This window comes from Fukomys damarensis, unplaced genomic scaffold, assembly GCF_012274545.1.
Source record: "Fukomys damarensis isolate Sample0158 unplaced genomic scaffold, DMR_v1.0_HiC HiC_scaffold_9, whole genome shotgun sequence".
In the NCBI taxonomy this organism is placed as follows: domain Eukaryota; kingdom Metazoa; phylum Chordata; class Mammalia; order Rodentia; family Bathyergidae; genus Fukomys; species Fukomys damarensis.
Genome location: NW_022900921.1, coordinates 40,347,474 through 40,369,853, shown reverse-complemented (window position 1 = coordinate 40,369,853; position 22,380 = coordinate 40,347,474). Strand labels below are relative to the sequence as shown.

Below are 22,380 nucleotides of genomic sequence, written 5' to 3'. Positions count from 1 at the left end.
TGAGGAAAATTTGCATCAATGTCTAAGCTCTCATTTTAAGAACCTAGGAAATGATCTAAATAAACTGAAAGCAAACAGAAGGAATAAAATAGTAATAACAATAAGAGCAGAAATCAATAAAGCTGAAAACTAGGGTCAGGGATTTAGCTCAGTGGCAGCACATTTGCCTTGCAAGCACAAGGTCCTGAGTTCAATATCCAATACTGAAAAATAAATAAACAAACAAAGCAGAAAACAGAACAATAGAGAATATTAATGAAGCAAAAAGCTGGTTCTTTGAAACAATAAAATTGACAACTCTCTAGCAAGAAAAAACCTCTAGCAAAGGAAAAAAAAAGAGAAAACACGAATGACTAGTACTGGGAATGATTGAGGAGATCATTATTATAGACACAGAGAACATCAAAAGGATAATAAGTGAATATTTAGATCAACTCAGTGAATATAAATCTGAAAAATTAAGCAAAATTGATCAATCCTAAAAAAAAAATCACAGAATATTCCAACTCACCCAGTGTGTAAGAAAATTTGAATAACTCTAAAATTATGAAGGAAATTAAATTTGTAATTTAAAAACTTTCAAACAAATCTCCAGCCTGAAAATTTCACTGGAAAATTCTACCAAACATTTAAAGAAGTATTAACATTTCTATGTGACTCTTATGAAAATAAAAGAGAAAGAAACATTTAAATTCATTTTATAAAGGTAGTCCTTTCCTTATCTCAAAATAAGGACAATATAATAAAAGGACAATGCAAAAAAATAAAACTATGGAATACCCTTCATAAATATAGTCACAAAATCCTTATTAAAATATTAAGAAATATACTTTAGCAATATTTTAAACAATCACATATAATGACCAAGTGGAGTTTATTCTAGGTATGCAAAGGTCATTTAATATTCAAAAGTCATTCAATGTAATTTACCATTTTAATAAGCTGAAGAAGAAAAATCACATAATCATATTAATTGGAATAGAAAAAGCATTTAAAAACATTAACATGCATTCATGATAAAAGCTATAATTTAAGTAGGTATAGAAAAAATGTCCCAAAGTTGATAAAGAGCAACTTTAAAAAATATTTACATAAACATTACATATCTTTAATTGTGCAAGACTGAATGTTTCCCTAAGAATCAGGAATATGGCAAGATACATACTCTTGCTAACCCTATTCAACATAGGGGTGGAGGTTATAGACAATGCAATAAAGCAGGAAAAGGAAAAAACAAAACATATAGATTGGAAAGCAAGTAGTAAGCAGTTCCTATATTCCCATGCCATGATTGCTTATGTAGAAAATTCCAAAGTACTTACAAAAGCCCTGAAAGTCCTGTAAGTGAGTTCAATGAGGTCAGAAGATGTACAACATATATATACAAAATAGTATTTTTATATATTAGCAATTAGTACAAGAGTATTGGAATTAAAAATATAATGCCATATATAGTCATCCATTGCTTAACAATAGAAGGACATTCTCAGAACTGTGGTATTAAGCAATTTTACTGTGCAAACATGATAATTTTAACACAAACTAAGACAGCTGTCACATGACTAGACAGCGACATCTTTTGGGAGCACCATCATAAATGCAGTTGCCTGAAAATGTGTACCTGTACAACTGACTCATAAAAATTGAAATAGTTAAAATTTAACAAAATTTAATAGTTAAATTTAACAAAACATGCATAAAATTTATATGCAGAAAACTATAAAACATGAATGAAAGAAATCAAAGAAAATCTAAATAAATGGAGCTATACTTCCTGGTTATGCATTGAAAAAGCCTGGGGTTGTTTCACGAGCCTATGAGCACTCTTTAGCATTAAGATTGTGGATTGAGAGTGGGAGTGGATCCATCAGCTAACCCTTAAGCATCTCAAGAAATTCTCATTGTCAAGAGTAGTCTGAAGACTGCCCGAAGCATTAAGAGATGGACACACACTAAAGAGTACTTCATTACTTGGCTATCCTGTCCTAATATTCAGCTTCAGTGAAGGCAACCTGGGGAATGTTGGGGCTCAGCATTTATCCTCTCCTCCCACTGCTCACACGATGGTCAGGCTTGCTCTCTCTGCACTGGGCTCCAGCTGTCTCTTGGAGCAGGACAGGTAGGATGGACCCAGACCCTACACTTGCCAGGAATGGAGGAAAAGAGCAGAGACACTTTAGTGTCTCAGGTGTGCGAGTGGGGGTGGATGGGGGTAGTTCTGTAAGATCTTTGTTTTGGTGACCATGATGGAAGTTTTTTCATATACAGTTTTTTTAAGATATGAAAATAATTCAGCAGTGAAATAATTAGCCTTCTCCAGGCAGTTTTGGCTGTAATTTATGGCTCCACATCTTCCACCATTGTAATTTTGTTTTGTATTCATTAGAATACACTTTTTTTTTCAAGAAAAATCTCAAGGACTCACAGTTCTTACAGCTAACGTTAACCATCGTGTCATTCATAGATACTGCTAAAGCTGTAATTCTGAAAAGTAGATTGATTTCCCTCAAGTGGGAACTACCTGAATAGCATTCAGGCCTCTCTAAGTTGGCTGATTGGCTCTGGAAAGAGCTTGCTTGTGTCTATGGCAACATGATGTTCAGGAAGGCTCTACCCACACCATCTTCTCTGGCTGTGCTTTGTCCACCTTGTCACTCTCTGGAGCTTGGAGTGAAGACTGGCTAGTGTTGTTGGATTCATAAAAGAGGCAGGTGCTTTAGAAAGCTTTCCAATACACACACACACACACACACACACACACACACAACAATTTTCTAATGCGGCAATAGATTTACCTTGTTTTCTTCTCTCAGCAATTTCATTATCTTTAACTTAAGGTTAGAAGAAATGGTCTTTTCTTTTCACCCTGAAGCTCTTTTTATAGTAGTTTTAGTAATATAGAGTAAATTAGTGCTTTGTTTGCATTAAAGACAAAAAAGAGTGCTTGGAGGAGAAATTTACAAAGGCTTTCCTAGATTAAGAATGAGTAGAAGCTGGGTGTGGTGGCACATATCTGTAATCCCAGCACTCAGGAGGCTGAGGTAGAGGATTGCTGCAGTTCAAGACCAGCATGGGCTACACAGTGAGTTCCAGGTTAGTCACAACTATGTAGTGAGACCCTGTCTCCAAATACAAAACAAAATAAGACAAACAAAAAAGAATGAGTAGAATACCAAGCAATTTAAGAAACTCGGGGTGATTGCAGCAACTGTGATGATAATACCTGTGACTGTGACAATAATTCCTTGAATGCCTATGAGGTGTAAGGTGCATACCTTACCTCATTTAGTCCACACTGTCATTATCAGCACTAGTTTAGGGTTGAGGAACCCAAGGTTCAGGGAATTTGTGTAGCTTACCTCATATAACACATTGGCAGGTGCCAGAGTCTGTGTGCAAACCAGGTGTGTTTGAGCCAAAGCCTGAGTTTTTAAGCATTCTGTCTTTTGCCCTCCCCTCCTGTGCTGCAAATAGGGGTGTGACATTGATTTGGCTCCATGTTGGCCTCTCATGGGCAGCAGGAGGCACCAAGAAAGAACAAACTCAGCAGAGAGGCATCCAGGTTCCTGGGTATTTGTTTGCGTAAGTGAACCCTCAAAGAGGAACCTGGAATTGGCCCATCTCAGATCTGGAGTGACCCCAGTCAGGATTACAGTGTTAGTCAGAATGACCAATGGAAATTTGGAGTAAACCTGTTGCAGTTTTACTTTACTTTGTATGGCTATTGTCTGGAGGGCTTCTGGGGTCTTGTGTTAGTTACTTTTCTCTCATTGCTGAGACAAAATACCTGACAGCCAAAGTTAAAGGGGAAAGGGTTTATTTAGCTCACAGTTTGTAAAGATTTCACTCCTTAATTGGCTGACTCCAAGGCAGAGTTACACATGTCAGGGGGGTGTCGCAGAGGAGAAATAGTTCATGGCTCCCACACAAAAGCAAACAAAAGCAACAAGGGACCTTAACAGAATCTTTCTGTACCTTTTATCTCTTTCAGACTATCGGGATTAAGGCAATTTCAAACCAATCAGTGTACTACTGGGTTAGTAATCACATGCCCTCAATCCCAGCACCACACACTCTAGATTCAGCCACCTCTGAAAAAGGCCCACCTATGACTGTGTGAGGTTTTGAGGGGACATCTAGACCCAGACCATAACATGTCTCTGCTAGGGTCATCCATCAGCTGGTGGCCTGATATTAATCACTTGGAGATCTGTAGCCTTCTCTGTTCAGTGCTAAGAAAGGAGGGAAGATGCAGGCTTGGAAAATAGTCCCTGCTGGACACTGGGCACAATTTCAGACCCACTGATTTCCTGTTGTGGAGAATTTTATGTTCCTGGGCTTCTGACCTGACATGATCTTTGCAAAAGGGGGAAAAACATGGCAAGTGCTCTTTCTCCAAACAGTGACCCTCTGGCCAAGGCAATGTGGGCTCTAAAGTCTGTGTTTGAAGGATTGAGGGAGACTGTCCCTGATCTCTGTGTACTGACAAAAACCCAAACCAAAACCAACCAAACACAAAAACAAAAAACAAACCAGTGAACTCTCATTTCTTTCTATATCTGAAAAATCCCCATGTTTAAAAAGTGTCATCTTCATTGATGTCATCATAGTCATTACAGATAATCTATTCTCTTCTTTTGTGGCTGAATTAATAGACTGTAAGTGTTGGGAGGAAACAGGGCACTTGGAAGGTACAAGAATTATTTATTGCAATTTCTACAAGAGCAGAAAGGCTTTTTGAAAAATTTTTCTTTGGACATTTTGCATATTTAATTATAGTCAAGGCCAGTGTTCAGGCAACATTTATCAATATGCTATACTCAAACCCACAAACAACACATATTTCTTCCAAATCTACAGACAGATTGAAAATCACCCATTTGAGAAATAATAGGTAAAACAAGGTAAATATAACACATTGAGCTTGATGTTTAAATGCAGAATTGCTCAGGGCCCAAAGGGCAAACTATTAAACATTCAGTTTAAAAACTAACAAAACAGAAAAAGCATGAGTTATATGAAGCCTGGCTCCTTTCACGATCCCCATTGTGGGGTCAGTTAGGGTGGGGCACAGTGAGCCTTAAGACTGAGAGCTGGGGTGTGTGACTCCCGCACATTACTTGATAATAAGAATCCAGAATTTTTACATCCTGGCAGGCCAGATGGACCCAATCTGCTGGGTTTTATCAGTAGCATTAACATGTCCTACATTATAAAATCCCCCACCCTCTTTGAGTTACTGTGGCTGAGAAGGAGAGGCAGGAAGAGATGGGCTGTGTGGTCTCTTGAAGGTTGAAGTGTCTCTGTAGGGGTAACTGGGAATGGGGTGTGGAGGTCTAGCACAGGCCACTCACAAGATCCCTGAAATCCAGTTTATGGCTGGATCATTAGTAAGAAAAGGCGGCCATAGAGAATGTGGCCTGGGCCCAGGAAGGAGCTCAGTTTTTGTCTGCAGAGCTCAGCACCTGGACAGTGAAGGAGGAGGTTTGCCTTCCCTCCCTCCAGCAGCAGGTATACCTACACACAATCTTGCACCCCAAGCCACCACAGGGTCAAGGGCGGAGGCTCAGTCACACAGCTCTCCTTTTCCAGTGTGACTAGATGTCATTCACAGCAGACTGCTGCAATGATGCTAGGGAGGAGGAAACATGGGAAGCAATTATCTTTTTAGTAGGTCACTGGCCTCCTTTGGGAGAAGAGACCAGAGGGAGGGCAGGGAAGGCGGGCAGCGCGGTCCCCCAGAGGCTGTGCTGCAGTAGCTACTGTGGTGATTAATAGCCGTGTCACTTTCCACGAATGTTGCTTTAAGCAGCCATGCTCAAAATTGAGTGGGAATGAAATAAAACAACCCAAAATAAATGTTTCCTCTATTCCTTAGGAGTTGCTGGAATCCAGAAATAGCTTTTCAAATCTATAATTTTAAATGGCATCATTCACAGCACTCTCTGAATCTGGATTTATTTTCACATTTTCATATATATATATATATATATACACACACACACACACACACATGTATACCACTTTTTGCTTTTAAAGACCATGAAAAGTTTGACTATGGACTTTTGGGGGGTACTGAAATAAAAATTATGTTTACAGAGAAAAATATAGCCTTTACATGTATTTTTGAAGAAAAATAGTAATCCAGTGGAGAAAAGGACAGGAAGAATATTGTGTTCATATAGACCATAAACTGGAGCAATAAAAGTGTCTGGCAGACAGTAATTGCTGGCCAGCTGCAGGGATTACAGCCCTGTGATCTGTGTGAGGGCAGCTTGCCAGGATGCTGGCAACTAGAGGACAGACCTGGACTTCTGTGGCTCTTGGAGAACCCAAGGGAGCCTGAGAACATAAGTAAGGTGACTGCATTGTGGCAGGGCAAGCTTCTGCACTGCTCATGCCTCCTGGGGCCCAAGTCTTGCCATCCTCTTTCTGCCACCTCCAGTGCAGCCTGGCTGCCAGCTTGAGGAGGAGTTGGGGTGGGTTCTTGGAGGAGTTGGGTTTGGAGCTGAGATGACAGGACAGTCAGCCTGTTCTGCTTTTTGTTTCTCCTGAGTGCTCAATCCAGGACAGACTGGGGCATGTGGAAGTGAACGGGTATGCTGCCATCAGGTGCTGTTTTAGAGGGTTGCTGTACTGTTATTAAGGTATAGTGAAGCCAAAGGATCAGGAGAATATAGCCATAGAAAAGATCGCTCATAACTTGCAGTTCCTAAGAGGAGGGCATGCCATGCCACAGGTGAGCCATAAGGATGCATCATGGTTAGTTGGGAGGTAGAGGGAGCCAGGGGATGGGTTAGCAGGGTAAGCAAGTTAAGCAGGTTAGCACTGGTCAGTTTGGGTACCTTTGAGGCCTGGAGGCTATCTTCAGTGGTTTGGCTTCTAGCCCAGTGACTATGGCAAACAATCATGGCCTGCAGTGTGAGAGCCTTATAGAGGAGATGTGGACACTGGATTGGTTAGCTTGCTTTTGAAAGAGCACTCAGAGTACCATTATCTATCTTTAGGAATAAGCTAGTCCTGGCCCTCAGGGTCAGCCAGGAACCCCAGGTGTCCAGGTCACTAGCACATGGTTAGTAAACTGCACAAAGTGCCAGCCAGGAGAGGTGCTGGACCCAAGGGAGATGTTACTGATGGAACACTCAGGGTTTTCTGAGCAGGAGGGCTCTGTGGTCAGGTGGGTGAAGTTCTGTTTGGTGTTTAAAGGGGCACAACAAGGAGCTGGGAGAATCAGAAAAGTCTTAGTGCAAAGAGGGGGCATGTGGCTGTGCTACCAAAAATGAATCCAGCCAGATGTGTGGCAATTAGGGGTAGAGGCCACCACTGGCAGAGAGCCATCCTTGGATAGAAGCCCAGGATGGGGAAAGCCTGTGAACGGGCTTAGCAGGAAAAAAAACTTGAAGCAAGTAAGGCTGTGTGGGCTCTTGAATGCCAAGCTGAGGCAATTGGATTTTACTTACTGAGGAAGCTGTTTGCTCACCTAGAAAATTCAGAAACTCATGTAGAATGCCTACACTCTGCACCATAGTCACAAAGCATACTTTACTGGTTAGGATGATAAAGAAAGTTATTCTGGATGAAGAGGAAATCACTGTAGCAGAGGTTAGAAATTACCACTTAGGCCAGCAGGTGATGTCAGTGAGTGGACAGGGTTTGAGAGACCATGGAGAATAGCAAGATCTGGACCAAAATGGCTGGAGACTCTGAGGTTCAGCAGATCACATCTTAGGAGTGGGATTCAGAGTTTCCAAATCTTTCTCTTTCTTTAACAAAGACTGGAAGTTCAAGGTCTCATGAAATCTGATTTTTGTGATTGCCTAATTCATTCAGCAATGAATTAGCTAACTTCCTCCCTGACCACGTGATAACAGACACTGTCTTTCTGCTCTACCTCTGCCATTCCAGTTGAACTAGAATGGTCAAAGAGGTAGCGGAATCATGACAAGGTGTGCCTACATTGTGAAACTGAGGCACAATTGATGGGGGCAGATCTAGCAGCCAAAGACCTTCCTTGGAGTCTTGAGTAGGCCACCCTACCATGCTTGATCTCCATTTTTATTGTTTGTTTGTTTACAAAATTCCTTCATTCAATGTGGAACATCTGTTGAGTGCTATGCCAGTACCAAGACTTCATGCAGAGGAATAGAAAATTCGATGAGATGTTGTTTAGAACTATACAGTTGTAGTGATTTTTGAGCAAATAAAAAACTAACAGTGTTGCGATTGATCACTGCATTGTCTGTTGCTCTGTGACTAGAGTGCTCTGAAATGATATTCGGCCAGCACATGATGAAATGATGGTGGTTGATAGTGAGTGGGAGGTAACACCATGTTCAAAGCTTTTAATGTCCATGCTGCCTTGTCTGGGTCTTCTTATGTCCAGAGCGATGACTCAGTGGCTGGGACTTGGGGTCTTGACACTTAGTGTGCTGCTGGGCACAAAGCAGACAAACGTCCCTCAAAGGAGTGAGTTGTGTGTGGTCAAGTCTGGTTTTGATAAAGTTTTAGCCACAGAGATAAAGATAAAGCTACAGCATAGTCATAGCATTTAAAAATAGAAAGGGAATGGGAGCACCTGGAATTTGTAAAATGACTACGTTATAACAGTCAGGCTGCTATAAGAAAATACCATAGATTGGATTGTTTAAACAATAGATGTTTATTTCTCACAGTTAGGGTGCTGGTAGATGTAGTGTCTTAGGTTTCTCCTCCTGGCTTTCAGATGTCTGCCTTCTTGCTGTACCCTCACGTGATTGTTTCTCAGTTCATGGAGCAAGGTGGAGGGAAAGAAAGAGGAAGATCTCTTCATCTTACAAGGTCACCAATCCTATTGGATCAGTACCCCACCCTTATGACTTCATTTCACCACAATTACCTCCTAAAAGCCCTACCTCCTAATAGTAACTTGTGGGTTAGAGCTTCAACTTTGGAATTTTGTAGGGACACAATTTGGTCCACAGCAATAACCTAACATGATGACGTCATTATTGGATCTGCGATTTTTTTAGTTTTGAGGGAAGATAATCACAACTTAGTATTTTCATAGGTGGTCTGGCCTCCCATTTGGAGCCATGCCCTACTGTGGTTAGCTCTGTGCAGGGAGAAAGGGCATGGACCAAGGTCAGGGTGGGTAGTACTCCAGGGATGACCCTGTGGTTGAAGTGAGCCTGGGGGAAGTCTGGGCTTGCAGTATTTCCCACGGGCTGCCCTCTGTGTGCTTACTATTTGTCCCATCACCCCCTGCCCACCCATAGGACAGGCCAGGTTGTGACCTCTAGATGCCTATTACACTAAAAAGGTTAGAAAAGATGAGTGTTCTTTCGGTTACAACAAGAGACGAATAATTTTAAGATTTAAAATTATGTTTAAGAAAGTCTATCACATACAAATGTTTTAAAGAAATTGCTCTTCCCTCTCCCTCTGTGAGTTATTGATGGATATCTTTGACCCTCTGGTGTCTGCAGCACATTTGCCCTGAGTGGCAATGTAGCACTGTGTTTGTACATGCATGGGTGTGTATTCACATGTTTGTGTAAAACGTTGTTCTTTAAGAAGTCAACATTAACCTCAGAGCTGCTCGAAAAAAGGCTTCTGCCAAGCCCAGGATTTCAGAGAGTCAGCCTGCACAGGGCAGGGAGCACCCTCAGGTCAAGCCTGGGCTCTTAGAAGTTGGCAGCCTTGGGATTCTGCAGGGTTTGTCTGTGGGCTTTGCCTGTGGAGACATCCCATGCCATCTTCCACACTGCTCTGGGGGAAAGCATGGTTCTCCCAACACAGCTGCTTCAGACTGTGGTGCAGCCACTGTGAGTTAGGCATGGGATGCAAGGCAAGGTATGGAGAACACGCTTTCCATGTAGACCTGCAGGGAGCCTTAGGAGTGCTGAGAGTAATGACCTACCTGGGAAGCTGGCAGGAGCACTGGGGTTAACATTGCCCTCCTTATTGAGAATGTCCTTTTGAAATATGTCCTAGGCTTCGGCTCCTATCCTATTAATTATGTCACTACCCTCGTAAAGCTGAATAATTGATGATCCCAGGGTGCTTGGAACTATAAAATGTCATGCAAATGTTAAGGAGTAAAAATTACTTTGTATTAGCTACATATATTTCTTGAAAAATATTCCATGGTGGGAAGGTTAATTTCTAGAAGAGTTAAAAAGATTTCTTTCTTCAGAATCTGAGGATTGTCCTATCCACAGTTTTGGAAACCGAAGTTCCTGTGTGCTGAAGTATTTCAAAGGCAAATATCTGTCTGGGTTACTTTCAGCTGTAGAAATGAAATTGCCTACTGTATTTGGGGACAAATTATGTCTGTTGATTCTTTCTAGCTGGAGGCATTTTGGACCCAAAGCCAAGGAAGAGGTGAAGATCATTAAGCACCAAACACAGACACTGTGGCTGATGCCTTACCTGACCACAGCACTGGCCCTGATCTTCACTAGCAGGTGAGATGGCCTTGGGTTGATTCTCCTCTAGGGAGTGTGGGGCCCTGGAATTACCAAAAACTTAAAGGAAAAGCAGGCAAAGGGCTCATTTTCCAACCTGTGAACAGGAAATGGGCCTATGGTTAAAATCTGATGTTTAAATTAAATGTGAGATCCAAACTTTTACTCTACAGATGAATGGAATCTACAGAAAATTCAAGAAGTTTCAAAAGTGTCCTTTTTGACTAGTGTTTTGCTAGTTGCCAAAAGTAACAGACAATTAAAATATATCTGTTTTCTGGTAAAGGTTCTAGATGATTGTAAAATATTGAAAAATAGGTGAAGGTGTGTGTACTTGTGGTTAGGAGAAAGTGTTAGGGTACTGAGTAAAACAGCATCAGCAATATTATAAATACCCATGGAAATTCACATTTACTGCAGATCTTCAGTTATTACTATCCTTGCAATCTAAAGATAAGCAACATGGGGCCCAGGTGGACTGGAAATAGAAATCCAAACTTTGGGCCCTCCTTTCCATATGTAATTCTGCTGTCAACTCCAGTGATTGAGTTCTATGTAAATTAGAGTTGACAAATGCTTGAAATTTTATACATTGGTGAGTGAGTGACCATAGGAAGGTGGTCATTGCCATATCTAGTGTGCTGTTGACTTGTGGGTCTCTAGCCCCTTGTGCCTGGCTGGGAGGGGGTGGGGTGCCCTGTGCTCCAGTCACTCACAAGGCTGGGGGGCAGAATGAGAGGATTCGAGGGTACACCAACAATGGTGAACCTTATAGACTGAGCATCAGGTAGCCACCCAAAGATGTGTGCAAGCTCCCTGAAAAACAGTTAAATCACTCACATTCAATATCTGTTGCTTAAACTGTTAATGTTTCTGAATGTTGTTTGAGGTTTAATTTGCATACAGTAAAATGTACAGATTTTGGTGTATAGTTCAGTGAGTTTTGACAAACATCTACTTGTGTAACAAACACTTCAACCAAATATAAAACATTCCCATCACCCTACAAAATTCCTCAAACCCCTTTACTGTCCATCCCCACCTCACCACTGTAGAAGAGATAAGCAGCTTGCTGATTTCCATTCCCATTGCTTGGCTTTGCTTCTGAATGTCATATATGTGAAATCATTCTGTATGTATTCAGTACAGTTTACTTCCTTCAATATGTCTTGATGTTCCTTAATGTTATTGATAGTTTAATTTTTTATTACTGTGTAGAAATGTTAAATGAATAAACCACAATTTACTTACCTGTTCTTTCACTGGACATTTCCACTCACTTGTTGGTAGCTAATCAGGTTTTGTATATTGAACTTGTAACCTGTATTCTCACTAAATCCACCTTTTAGACTTAGTAGTTTCTTTGTAGATTTTTTGGGATTTTCCTTTTGTTTTTTTTATTAGTACTGTGCATATTTTTGGTATAGTACATAATGATTACAATCCTCATGGGGAGTTGGTACATGTATACAGCACACTTTAATTCCTCTTTTTATCCCCTTTCCATCCCATCTTGCCACCTCCCTCTATTTCTTGATGGCCTTCCCTTTTACAAAAGATCGAGCTCTCTTTTTTCTATTATCTCTCTTTTTTATTAGTACATGATTGAAATACATAATTTTTACATTTTTTTTTTCTTTTGGTACTGGGGATAGAACTTGAGTCCTTGCGCTTGTGAGGCAGGCGATGGAACCTCTGAGCTTGCGTTGATTCTCCTCTAGGGGGTGTGGGGCCCTGGAATCCCGGCCCAATTTTTACATTCTTTATGTAGAGTTTGTACATGTACATAACACATCTCAATTCTTTTTTAACCCCCTTTTCATCCACTTCCTCCTCTTCCTTCCATCTCTTGATCTGCTTCCCATCTGAGAAGGATCTCCCTATTCCTATTATCTTTTATTTTGCTGTTTATTTATAATTTGAGTTTCTCATATAAAGGAAACCGTGTGACATTTAAGCTTGAATGCATACTATATTATGTTTAAATACATACAGTTTATACTTTTTAATTTTTTCTTGCTTTATTGGACTGGCTAAAACCTCCACTACAATACCAAATAGCTACAGTGAGAGTGGGCAAGTGTATCTTCTTGTTATTACTAAGGGAAAAGCATTCAGTATTTCGTCATTAAGTAGTCCATGTTTGCTGTAGGGTTTGTTTATTTGTTTATTCATTTATTTATTTTGCAGTACTTGGGATTGAACTCAGTACCTTGCGCTTGCAAGGCAGGCATGGTGCCACTGAGCTAAATCCCCAGCCTTGATGTAAGGCTTTTAAAGTGGCCTTTATTAGACTGAAGAATCACTCTTCTTATGTATTTATACATGTGTGACTTTATTTATTTCACGTATATCCTCAATATGTATCCATTTTCCTATGAATGACTCTAATTTCTCATTCTTTAGGGCTGAGTAGTATTCCATTTTATAGAAAAACCACATCTTTATCCAATCTCCAACTGATGGGCAAATGGGCTGATCCTAATGATATAATTGACAGTGTGAAATAGGAAGAAAAGGGCTAAAGGTGTAGGGAAAGTGGGAAGGGTAGGGGAAAGGTAATAAGGGAAATGAAAAAAAGCATGAGAAAATGAAAAAATGGAAATAAGTATTTGTAAATAGGGAAAGGAGGAGGGGTTGAAGGGAAGGCAGGGATAAGGGCAAAAAATGAGAACCAAGACCTGTCATGTAAAGGTACAAGATCCCAATGATGAATGTAACTGTACTGTATACCTAAAATGTACCAATAAACTCAATGAGAAAAAAAAAAAAAAGAATCACTCTTCTACTTCTTTCTGAGTAAGCATTTTGTCATACATGGTGAATTTTGGCAGTAGAATTTGTCCAAAAACATTGATTTGTTTTGAAAGTGAATAGTGCAAGATCTCCCACTTTGTTCTTTTCAGAAGTGTTTTGACTATTTAATTCCTTTTTGACTTATTAATCACTTATTCTTGAGTGATTATTTTATTGATTTCATCTCATTGTCAGATTTAAGGCCATAGGGTTGGTTACTGCAGCCTTTCTTGTCATCTTCTTAATGTCTGTGGGACCATTGTGGGATGATCATTCTTTGCCGATATTTTGTGTTATCTCATCAGAAAGATAGAAGTTTATCAATTATGTAGGGTTTTTAATATTTATGTGATTGACTATTGTTTTAAATTTAAATTATTTAAATTATTCTGTTTTAAATTTTACTAATATTTACTCTAATGGTTGCCAGTTTCCTTGTGCTTGCTTTGATTTTACTTGTACTTTTTGCTCCCTGTCTCTTAAGGCAGAAGGTTAGATTAACTGCACTGAGGCCTTCCTTCTTGACTAACATAATCATATAATACTAAAAATACCCTCTAAGTATTACAGCTACACCCCTCTAGTTTTGATATGTTTTCATTTAGTTAGAAATAGTTTTAAATTTTCTTCATACTTCCCCTTTGACCTATGGGTTATTTAGAAGTATGATCCTAGTCCAAGAGCATCCTTTTTATGACTTCTTTTCTTTGAAATTTATGTCCCACTGTGTGTATGTCTGTGTGTGTGTGTGTCTGAGTGTGTTACCCCGCGTACACTTGCGAAGAATGTACATTCTGCTGTAGTCGAGAGGAGAATTTTATAAGGTAAACTAGGTCAGTTGGTTAATTGTTTTCTGCAGCTCTTACTGATTTTCTACTTACTTCTACCAATGACTGAGAAAAAATTTGACATTTCCAACTATAATTATGAATTTGTCTGTTTCCCCATTTAGAATTACCAGTTTTAGCTTCAAGTATTTTGAAGGTTGCTTTTTTAAAAAAAATTTTGGTGCATGCACATAGAAGATTATTATTTCTTCCTTGTCTCGAAATCTGTTTTGTCGTATTAATATAGCTGCTCTGTTTAATGTTTTCATGGTACATATTTCTTAGTATTTTTAGTTTCACCTACTTCTATCTGTAAAGCAAGTTTCTTATTAAAAGATTATTATTGGATCTTGCTTTTTTTTAATCCACTTTGATACTTTCTGACTTTTAACTGGCATGTTTAGAACAATTTCACTTAAAGTGATTAGTGATATATTTGGATTAAAGTCTGTTGCATAATAACTGATTTTTATTTTTTTCCATCTGTTGTTTCTGTTTTCCAGTTTTCTGCCTGCTCTTGAGTGAATGGAATATTGTTTACTATTCCATTGTATCACTTCTATTGACATGTTTTTTATACTTTTAGAAAACATTTTAATTGTTTACTCAGGGCTTACAATGTACATTTTTAATTCATCAGAAATGATGTCCAAATAATATTATACTACTTCCCATCTAGTGTAAGGCCCTTGAATAGAGTTTGCCCATTTCCTCCCTTTAATCTGTAATCATATAGCATATTGTCACTTTTAAATATGGTAAAACACACAATAGGTTGCTATTGTTTTTTCTTTTAAGTAGCTATGCTTTGCAGCAATTAAAACTTTAAAAATGGATTTTTATTTTACTTCTATGTTCCATTTCAAACTTGGTTAATTTCTTTGTGTAAGCCTTTCAATATTTCTTATAGATCTATTAGGAATGAATCGCTCCTTTTATATTTCTTTTTTGTTTTTTAGAAAGTCTTTATTTTTCTTTTCTTTTTTCTTTTCCTTTGTTTTATTTCTGCCTTTAAGTCTACTTTTGAAGGAAATTCCAATGAGAATTCTGAGTTAACAGTGTATCTTTCTTTGAGCACTTTAAAAATATTAGTCTATTGCCATCTTACTCCTTGATTCTTATGAGACCAGATAGCATTCTTCTGGCTTTTTCTCTGTGTGTAAACTCCTCTGCTCTGGTTACTTTTAAGATTTTCTTTCTCTTTGGCTTTCAGAGTTTGGTTATGTTGTTCTAAGTGTGGTTCACTGTGTCTATACCATTTGATATTTGTTGTGAATCTGGAATCTGAGGATTGGAAGTTTTCATCAAATTTGGAAATAATTTGTCATTTTGTAATTTTTTTCTGTCTTATTTCTTTCCTTCTTGGTTTCTAAGTATACAAATGTTAAACTGTATTGTATTGGGCTACATATCACTGAATGTATATTCCTCTTTCTTGTCTTTTTCCCCCCTCTATGTTTCAATTTGGATAATGGCCATTAATCTATCTTCCAGCTCTGTGTTTCTTTCTTGTGCAATGTCCAGTTCACTGAAAGGTGCTTGTCCCTCTCTAGAGTTCAACTTATGAAGAGTTCCTTCAGTCTTTGCTCCTTGATAACTCAGTAGGCCAATGACTTTTATTTTATCCATTGTTGGCTTTATTAAGGGAGCAAAAGCTTCTGCCATCCTATATCCTAACCTGTGAAATTTCTTTTGACCTCACCAATGCCATGTGAGGTTGTCACTATTGACAAAGCCTGTTGGTCCCCATGTTTTCCTTTTACCCTCCTAGCCCTGTTTCATCTGAGGCAGATAATTCTCAAAACACAAGGGTGGGTTTCCAGGAGTTCTCAACCCAGGTAGATGTACATTAGATCCATCCAATATGCTTTTCATAAAATATAGAGTTTATCACACAAATCCACTAATTCTAATTCATCGGGACTGGGGTGTCTAAGGAAATGAAAGTGGGTATATTTAAGTTACTTCTAATGAACAGCCAGAGTTGAAAAATCACAGGATATTTTTAGAAATCTTCCTAGTATGACCTGAAAACTTTACAACAGAAAAGAACCAGCACTATTATTATGAAAATTTAAATTGGATTCAAGTAATTTTATTATGAAATCTGAGAATTTTAAAAAAATCAACATCTCATTCTGTTTTTTTTCTCATTGAGTTTATTGATACATTTGAGGTATACTGTATAGTTATATTAATCATTGGGATCTTGTACCTTTACATGAAAGGTCTTGGTTCTCATTTTTTAGCCTTTTCCCTGCCCTCCCTTCCCTATTTACAAATACTTTATTTCCATTTCTTCATATTTTTTTCCTTTTCCCTTATTACCTTTCTGCTACCCTTTCCACTTCCCCTTCACTTTTATCCCTTTTCTTCCTATTTCACACTGTCAATTATATCATTAGGCTATTATATACAATTGTAGTTTTTCACACCAGAGAAACAATTTGGTATTTGCACATGTGTGACTTATTTATTTCACTTAGGACTATATCCTCAATATGTATCCATTTTACTATGAATTCATCTAATTTCTCATTCTTTATGGCTGAGTAATATTCCATTTTATAGAAAACCACATCTTTATCCAATTTCCAACTGAAGGGCAAATGGGCTGTTTTTAGCTATTAATGGGCTGTAATCTAGCTATTACGAACTGTGCCACTATAAACATGGGTGCACATTTATCACTGTGATATAATTCTTTTAATTCTTTTGGAAAGATACCCAGCAGAGGGATGGCTGGGTCAAATGGAATCTCTAGTCCCAGCTCTTTGAAGTATCTCCATATTGATTTCCATAGTGGTTGCACCAGCCTGCACTCTCACCAACAATGGAGAAGGGTTCCTTTCTCCCCACAACCCACCAACATTTGTTATTGGTTGATTTCTTGATAGCAGCCATTCTTTGTGGGGTGAGGTGGAATCTCAGTGTTGTTTTCATCTGCATCTCTCGAATGACCAGTGATGTGGAACATTTTTTCATATATTTACTTGTTGCTTTTACTTCTTTGTCTGAGAAATGTTTGTACATTTCAGATGCCCATTTTTGGATCAGGTCTGTATAGTTGCGGGGCCTGATTTTTTTGAGTTCTTTATATATTCTAGATAATAGTCCTTTATCTGAGGAGAAGCTGGTAAAGTTTTTTTCACACATTATGGGTGATTCCACATATGTAAGTCAATAAATGTAATACACTATATTAACAGAGTCAAAGACAATAACAATATGATCCTCTAGATAGATGCAGAAAAAGCATTTGACAAAATTCAACACCCATTCATGATAAAAACCCTCAAAAAATTTGGAATAGATGGTCTATATCTCAACTTAATAAAGGCTATCTGTGAAAAACCAACAGACAACATCATATTAAATGTCCAAAAACTGAAAACCTTTGCCTTAAAATCAGGAACAAGACAAGGATGCCCACTATCACCACTCCTTTTCAATATAGTGCTGGAAACTTTAGCCACAGCAATTAGACAAGAGAAAGAAATTGAAGCAATAAAAATAGAAAAGGAAGAAGTAAACTGTCATTATTTGCTGACGTTATGATACGCTACATTGAAGACCCAAAAAATTCCACCAAAAGACTTCTAGACTTAATTGACACTTTTAGCAGAGTAGATGGATACAAGGTCAACACTCAAAAATCAATGGCCTTCTTGTACACAAATAACAGACTCACTGAGCAAGAAATTAGAGAAACAATTCCTTTCACAGTAGCATCCAAAATCATGAAGTATCTAGGAATCAATCTAACGAAAGAAACAAAAGACCTCTGCACTGAAAACTACAGCACTCTCAAAAAAAGAGATCGAAGAGGATATAAGAAAATGGAGGAGCCAGGCGTGGTGGCACACGCCTGTAACCCCAGCACTTGGGAGGCTAAGGCAGGAGGATCGCTGGGAGTTTGAGACCAGCCTGGGCTGCATAGTGAGTTCCAGGTGAGACTCAACTACATAGTGAGACCCTGTCTCAAAAAACCAAAAAAAAAAAAAAAAAAAAAAAAAGAAGAAGAAAAAGAAAAAAAAAGAAAGAAAGAAAAAGAAAATGGAACGATATCCCCTGCTCCTAGGTAGGAAGAATCAACATAGTGAAAATGGCCGTACTACCAAAACTACTATACAGATTCAATGCAATGCCAATTGAAATTCCAACAGTATGTTTCACAGAACTAGAAAAAATAATCCAAAAATTCATTTGGATCCAGAAGAGACCTAGAATAGCAAAAGCAATTCTAGGCAACAGACACATAGCAGGGGGTATCACAATCCCTTACTTGAAACTATACTACAAAGCCATTGTGATAAATACAGCATGGTACTGGCAAAGGAACAGACCTGAGGATCAGTGAAATAGATTGGAAGATACAAAGACAACTCCTGATGTACTCAGCTGCCTCATCTTTGACAAAGGAGCCAACCACCCTCACTGGAGGCAAGATAGCCTCTTTAATAAATGGTATTGGAAAAACTGGATTTCAACCTGCCAAAGATTAAAACTAGACCCTTATCTTTCACCATGCACTAAACTAAAATCCAAGTGGATTGAAGATTTAAATTTTTTTTCAGCTTTAATTGAGTTTATTGGTACATTTTAGGGATACAGTACAGTTACATTCATTGTTGGGATCTTGTACCTCCACATGACAAGTCTTGATTCTCATTTTTTCCCCTTACCCCTGCCCTCCCTTCACCCCCTCCTCCCCTCCCCATCTACAAACACTTTATTTTCATCTTTTCGTTATCTCACATTTTTTTCTTTTCTCTTATTACCCTTCCCCTACCCATCCCACCTTCCCTACACCTTTAGCTCCTTTCTTCCCATTTCTAAATGTCAGTAATCTTATTAGGATCTTATATATTATTGCAGATTATTCACACCAGGGAAACTATTCGGTATTTACACGTGTGACTTATTTATTTCACTTAGGAGTATATGAAGATCTAAATATTAAAAAGGAAACACTAAATTTGCTGGAAGATAAATTAGGCTGAACTCTTGAAGATACTGGCATAGGAAAAGACTTTATGAACAAATCCTCAGTGGCACGGGAACTAGCAGAAAGAATCAACAACTGGGATCTCATCTTATTAAGAAGCTTCTGCACTGCAAAAGAAACCATCAACAGAAATCTGAGAATTTTTTTTACATGTGTGCCACAGGAAAAACAATTGTTTGATTTTTTCCCCAATGTGATTTATAACAACGAAGAAGCAAAGGTATCTGAACGTTTACATCTCAGTCAGCTATTAACAAATCTGTAACAAAGAAGTTTCCAGACACATTGCCAAGACTCATGTACATTCCAGATTTATGAACTCATTTTTATACATGCATCTTAATTGGTATCAACACATTTCCTTTGTTTTAAGCTCTGTTTTTTTTCATTGAGTTTATTGGTACTTTTTAAGTATACAGTACAGTTACATTCATCATTGGGATCTTGTACCTTTACATGACAGATCTTGGATCTCAATTTTCCCCATACCCCTGCCTTCTCATCACCCCTTCAACCCTTCCGTATTTACAAAGACTTTGTTTCCATTTTTTCCTTTTCTCATATTTTTTCTTTTCCCTTATTTCCTTGCCCCTCCCCTTTCCGCTTTCTGTTTTTATTTTTAACTTTAAGCTTAATATTCCTTGATTCTATTAGAAAATAAAAAATTTTGTTGATTCACAATTTTATTTTATTTTATTTTCTCTCATTGAGTTTATTGGTACATTTTAGGTATACAGTACAGTTACATTCATTATTGGGATCTTGTACCTTTACATGACAGGTCTTGGTTCTCATTTTTTCCCCCTTATCCCTGCCCTCCCTTCACCCCCTCCTCCCCTCCACATTTACAAACACTTTATTTCTATTTTTTAATTTTGTCATATTTTTTTCTTTTCCCTTATTCTGTTTCCCCTACCCTTCCCACTTTCCCTACACCTTTAGCTCTTTTCTTCCTATTTCACATTGTCATTTATCTAATTAGGATCCTATGTACTATTATAGTTTTTCACACAAGAGAAACTATTCATTATTTGCACATGTGTGACTTATGTATTTCACTTAGGAGTATATCCTTAATATGTATCCATTTTCCTATGTTGATTCACAATTTTAGCCTTAGGTTTCAGGCTAGAAATGAGAGGTGATTAACTGAAATTAGTACAAAGTTCATGGAGCCCTTATCTGCTGCACCAGGTCTGGTGCCACACTGTTGAACAAGAGTCAGTCCATTTTCCCATACCTTATGATGTTCTTGATTTTCATCTGCTTGCACCGTCTGTGGTCTCTGGCTGAGCTCAGAGTCCCTGTCCAACTCAGCTGTGCCTTCCCTTCCCCTCCACCATGGCAGGGGCTTACCCCACTGGCAATCTCAAACTCGTACAATCTCCAAGAAGGCCACGCCTTGACTTGAAGGGGGAAAGAAGAGAAGGAAGAGGTCACCTGTGTTTTAAAACAAGGCAAAGTTTGTGATAATTACCCAGAGTTGATCACCCTAGCCAATGCATACATGAGTGAAAACATCAAACTGTGCCTCATGAATATGTACAAATAAATTCCAATCAAATTAATAGTAATAATAAACCCTAATCCCAGACAGAAGTTTATGTTTTCTGCTACATATTCTGGTGTTATTTCATTCTAGTTTATTGACCCTCCTGTCCCCCTTCCTGCTTGTGAGGAAACTGCTTAATCAAATTAATTGTAAAATAATAAAAGTGTATGCTAACCACATCTCCTCCCACACACTTGTTTTTCTTTTTCTTTCTCCACAAAGTTTATCAATCCTTGGTTCTGGGTTCCATCTCCCAGGTATGTCTCCCAGTTTCCTGTGGACACATGGGGCCATGTGAGAACGTGAGGCATGACTAATGAGATGATTACTCATCCAGTGTCTTGGGTCCTGCTCAAGCAGGAGGGCAGCCCACACCTTTGGAGTCTGGAGGTGGTGAGCAGGAACAGCAGACCTCCAGCCAGGGTCCAGCCAGGGTCAGACAAGGGAGGCATCTGCTTCTGCTCCTGTCCCCTGTGACAAAAACACGAGCAGTCTGACTGCACAGTGAGAAGGCAGTAACAGAAGTGAGGCAGGATGACTTTTGTCAGAGCAGTGTTTATATATATCCAGCAGCTACACCAAGCCTTGCTAGTTAGGTTGCTGAGTGAAATACAGGTGTCGGTTAAATTTGAATTGCAGATAACCAATGCATCCACATATGTTAGTCCAAGTATAGAATATTGAAGATGAAAATTATGCATTATTTACCAGAGCTTCAGACTTCACTGGTCATCCTCAGCTTCTGTGTTGAATCTGGCAGCCTGACTTGCTAGGCCCTGTACATCTGCTGGTGGCTGAATCAGATGTGGTCCCTGCCACGTGGAGCTCACAAGGCCTGGCTGGGTTGACAGCAGTTGGTTGGCCAACCGATCTTGTTCAACAGAGGATCCCTTCTTGCATCTCTCCCCCTCTGCCTCTGTCTGCTGGCCCTTTGGGAGCACACTCAGTCCTGCCCCACACTGCTCACATTCTCTTGTCCTCAACCAAGGAAGTCATGGAATCTATATTATTTCCTTTTTCATTATTATAATGAAATACCTGAGGCAACCTACTTTACAAAGAAATGGATTTCTTTTTTTTTCAGCTTTAATTGAGTTTATTGGTACATTTTAGGGATACAGTACAGTTACATTCATTGTTGGGATCTTGTACCTCTGCATGACAAGTCTTGATTCTCATTTTTTCCCCTTACCTCTGCCCTCCCTTCACCTCCTCCTCCCTTCCCCATCTACAAACACTTTATTTCCATCTTTTCATTATCTCACATTTTTTTCTTTTCCCTTATTACCCTTCCCTTACCCATCCCACCTTCCCTATACCTTTGGCTCCTTTCTTCCCATTTCTAAATGTCAGTAATCTTATTAGGATCTTATATATTATTGCAGATTATTCACACCAGAGAAGCTATTCAGTATTTACACATGTGTGACTTATTTATTTCACTTAGGAGTATATCTTCAATATGTATCCATTTTCCTATGAATTAATCTATTTTCTCGTTCTTTATGGCTGAGTAATATCCATTTTATAGAAAAACCACATCTTCTTTATCCAGTTTCCAACGGATGGGCAAATGGGCTATTTCCAAGATTTAGCTATTACAAACTGTGCTGCTATAAACATGGGTGTGCATACTTCTCTGTGGTATGATTCTTTTGGTTCTCTTGGAAAGATACCCAGCAGAGGGATGGCTGGGTCAAATGGAACCTCCAGTCCAAGCTCTTTGAGGTATCTCCATATTGATTTCCATAG

General features: G+C 38.8%; 1 protein-coding gene across 1 annotated transcript in view; it reads left to right on the top strand.

Moving 5' to 3' along the window:
- Acoxl (acyl-CoA oxidase like) overlaps positions 1-22,380 on the top strand; it is a 315,344-nt gene that overhangs the window by 121,060 nt on the left and 171,904 nt on the right. Inside the window, 1 exon segment of the mRNA XM_033761482.1 lies at positions 10,329-10,445. Within this exon segment, the coding sequence (XP_033617373.1) occupies positions 10,329-10,445 (117 nt within the window).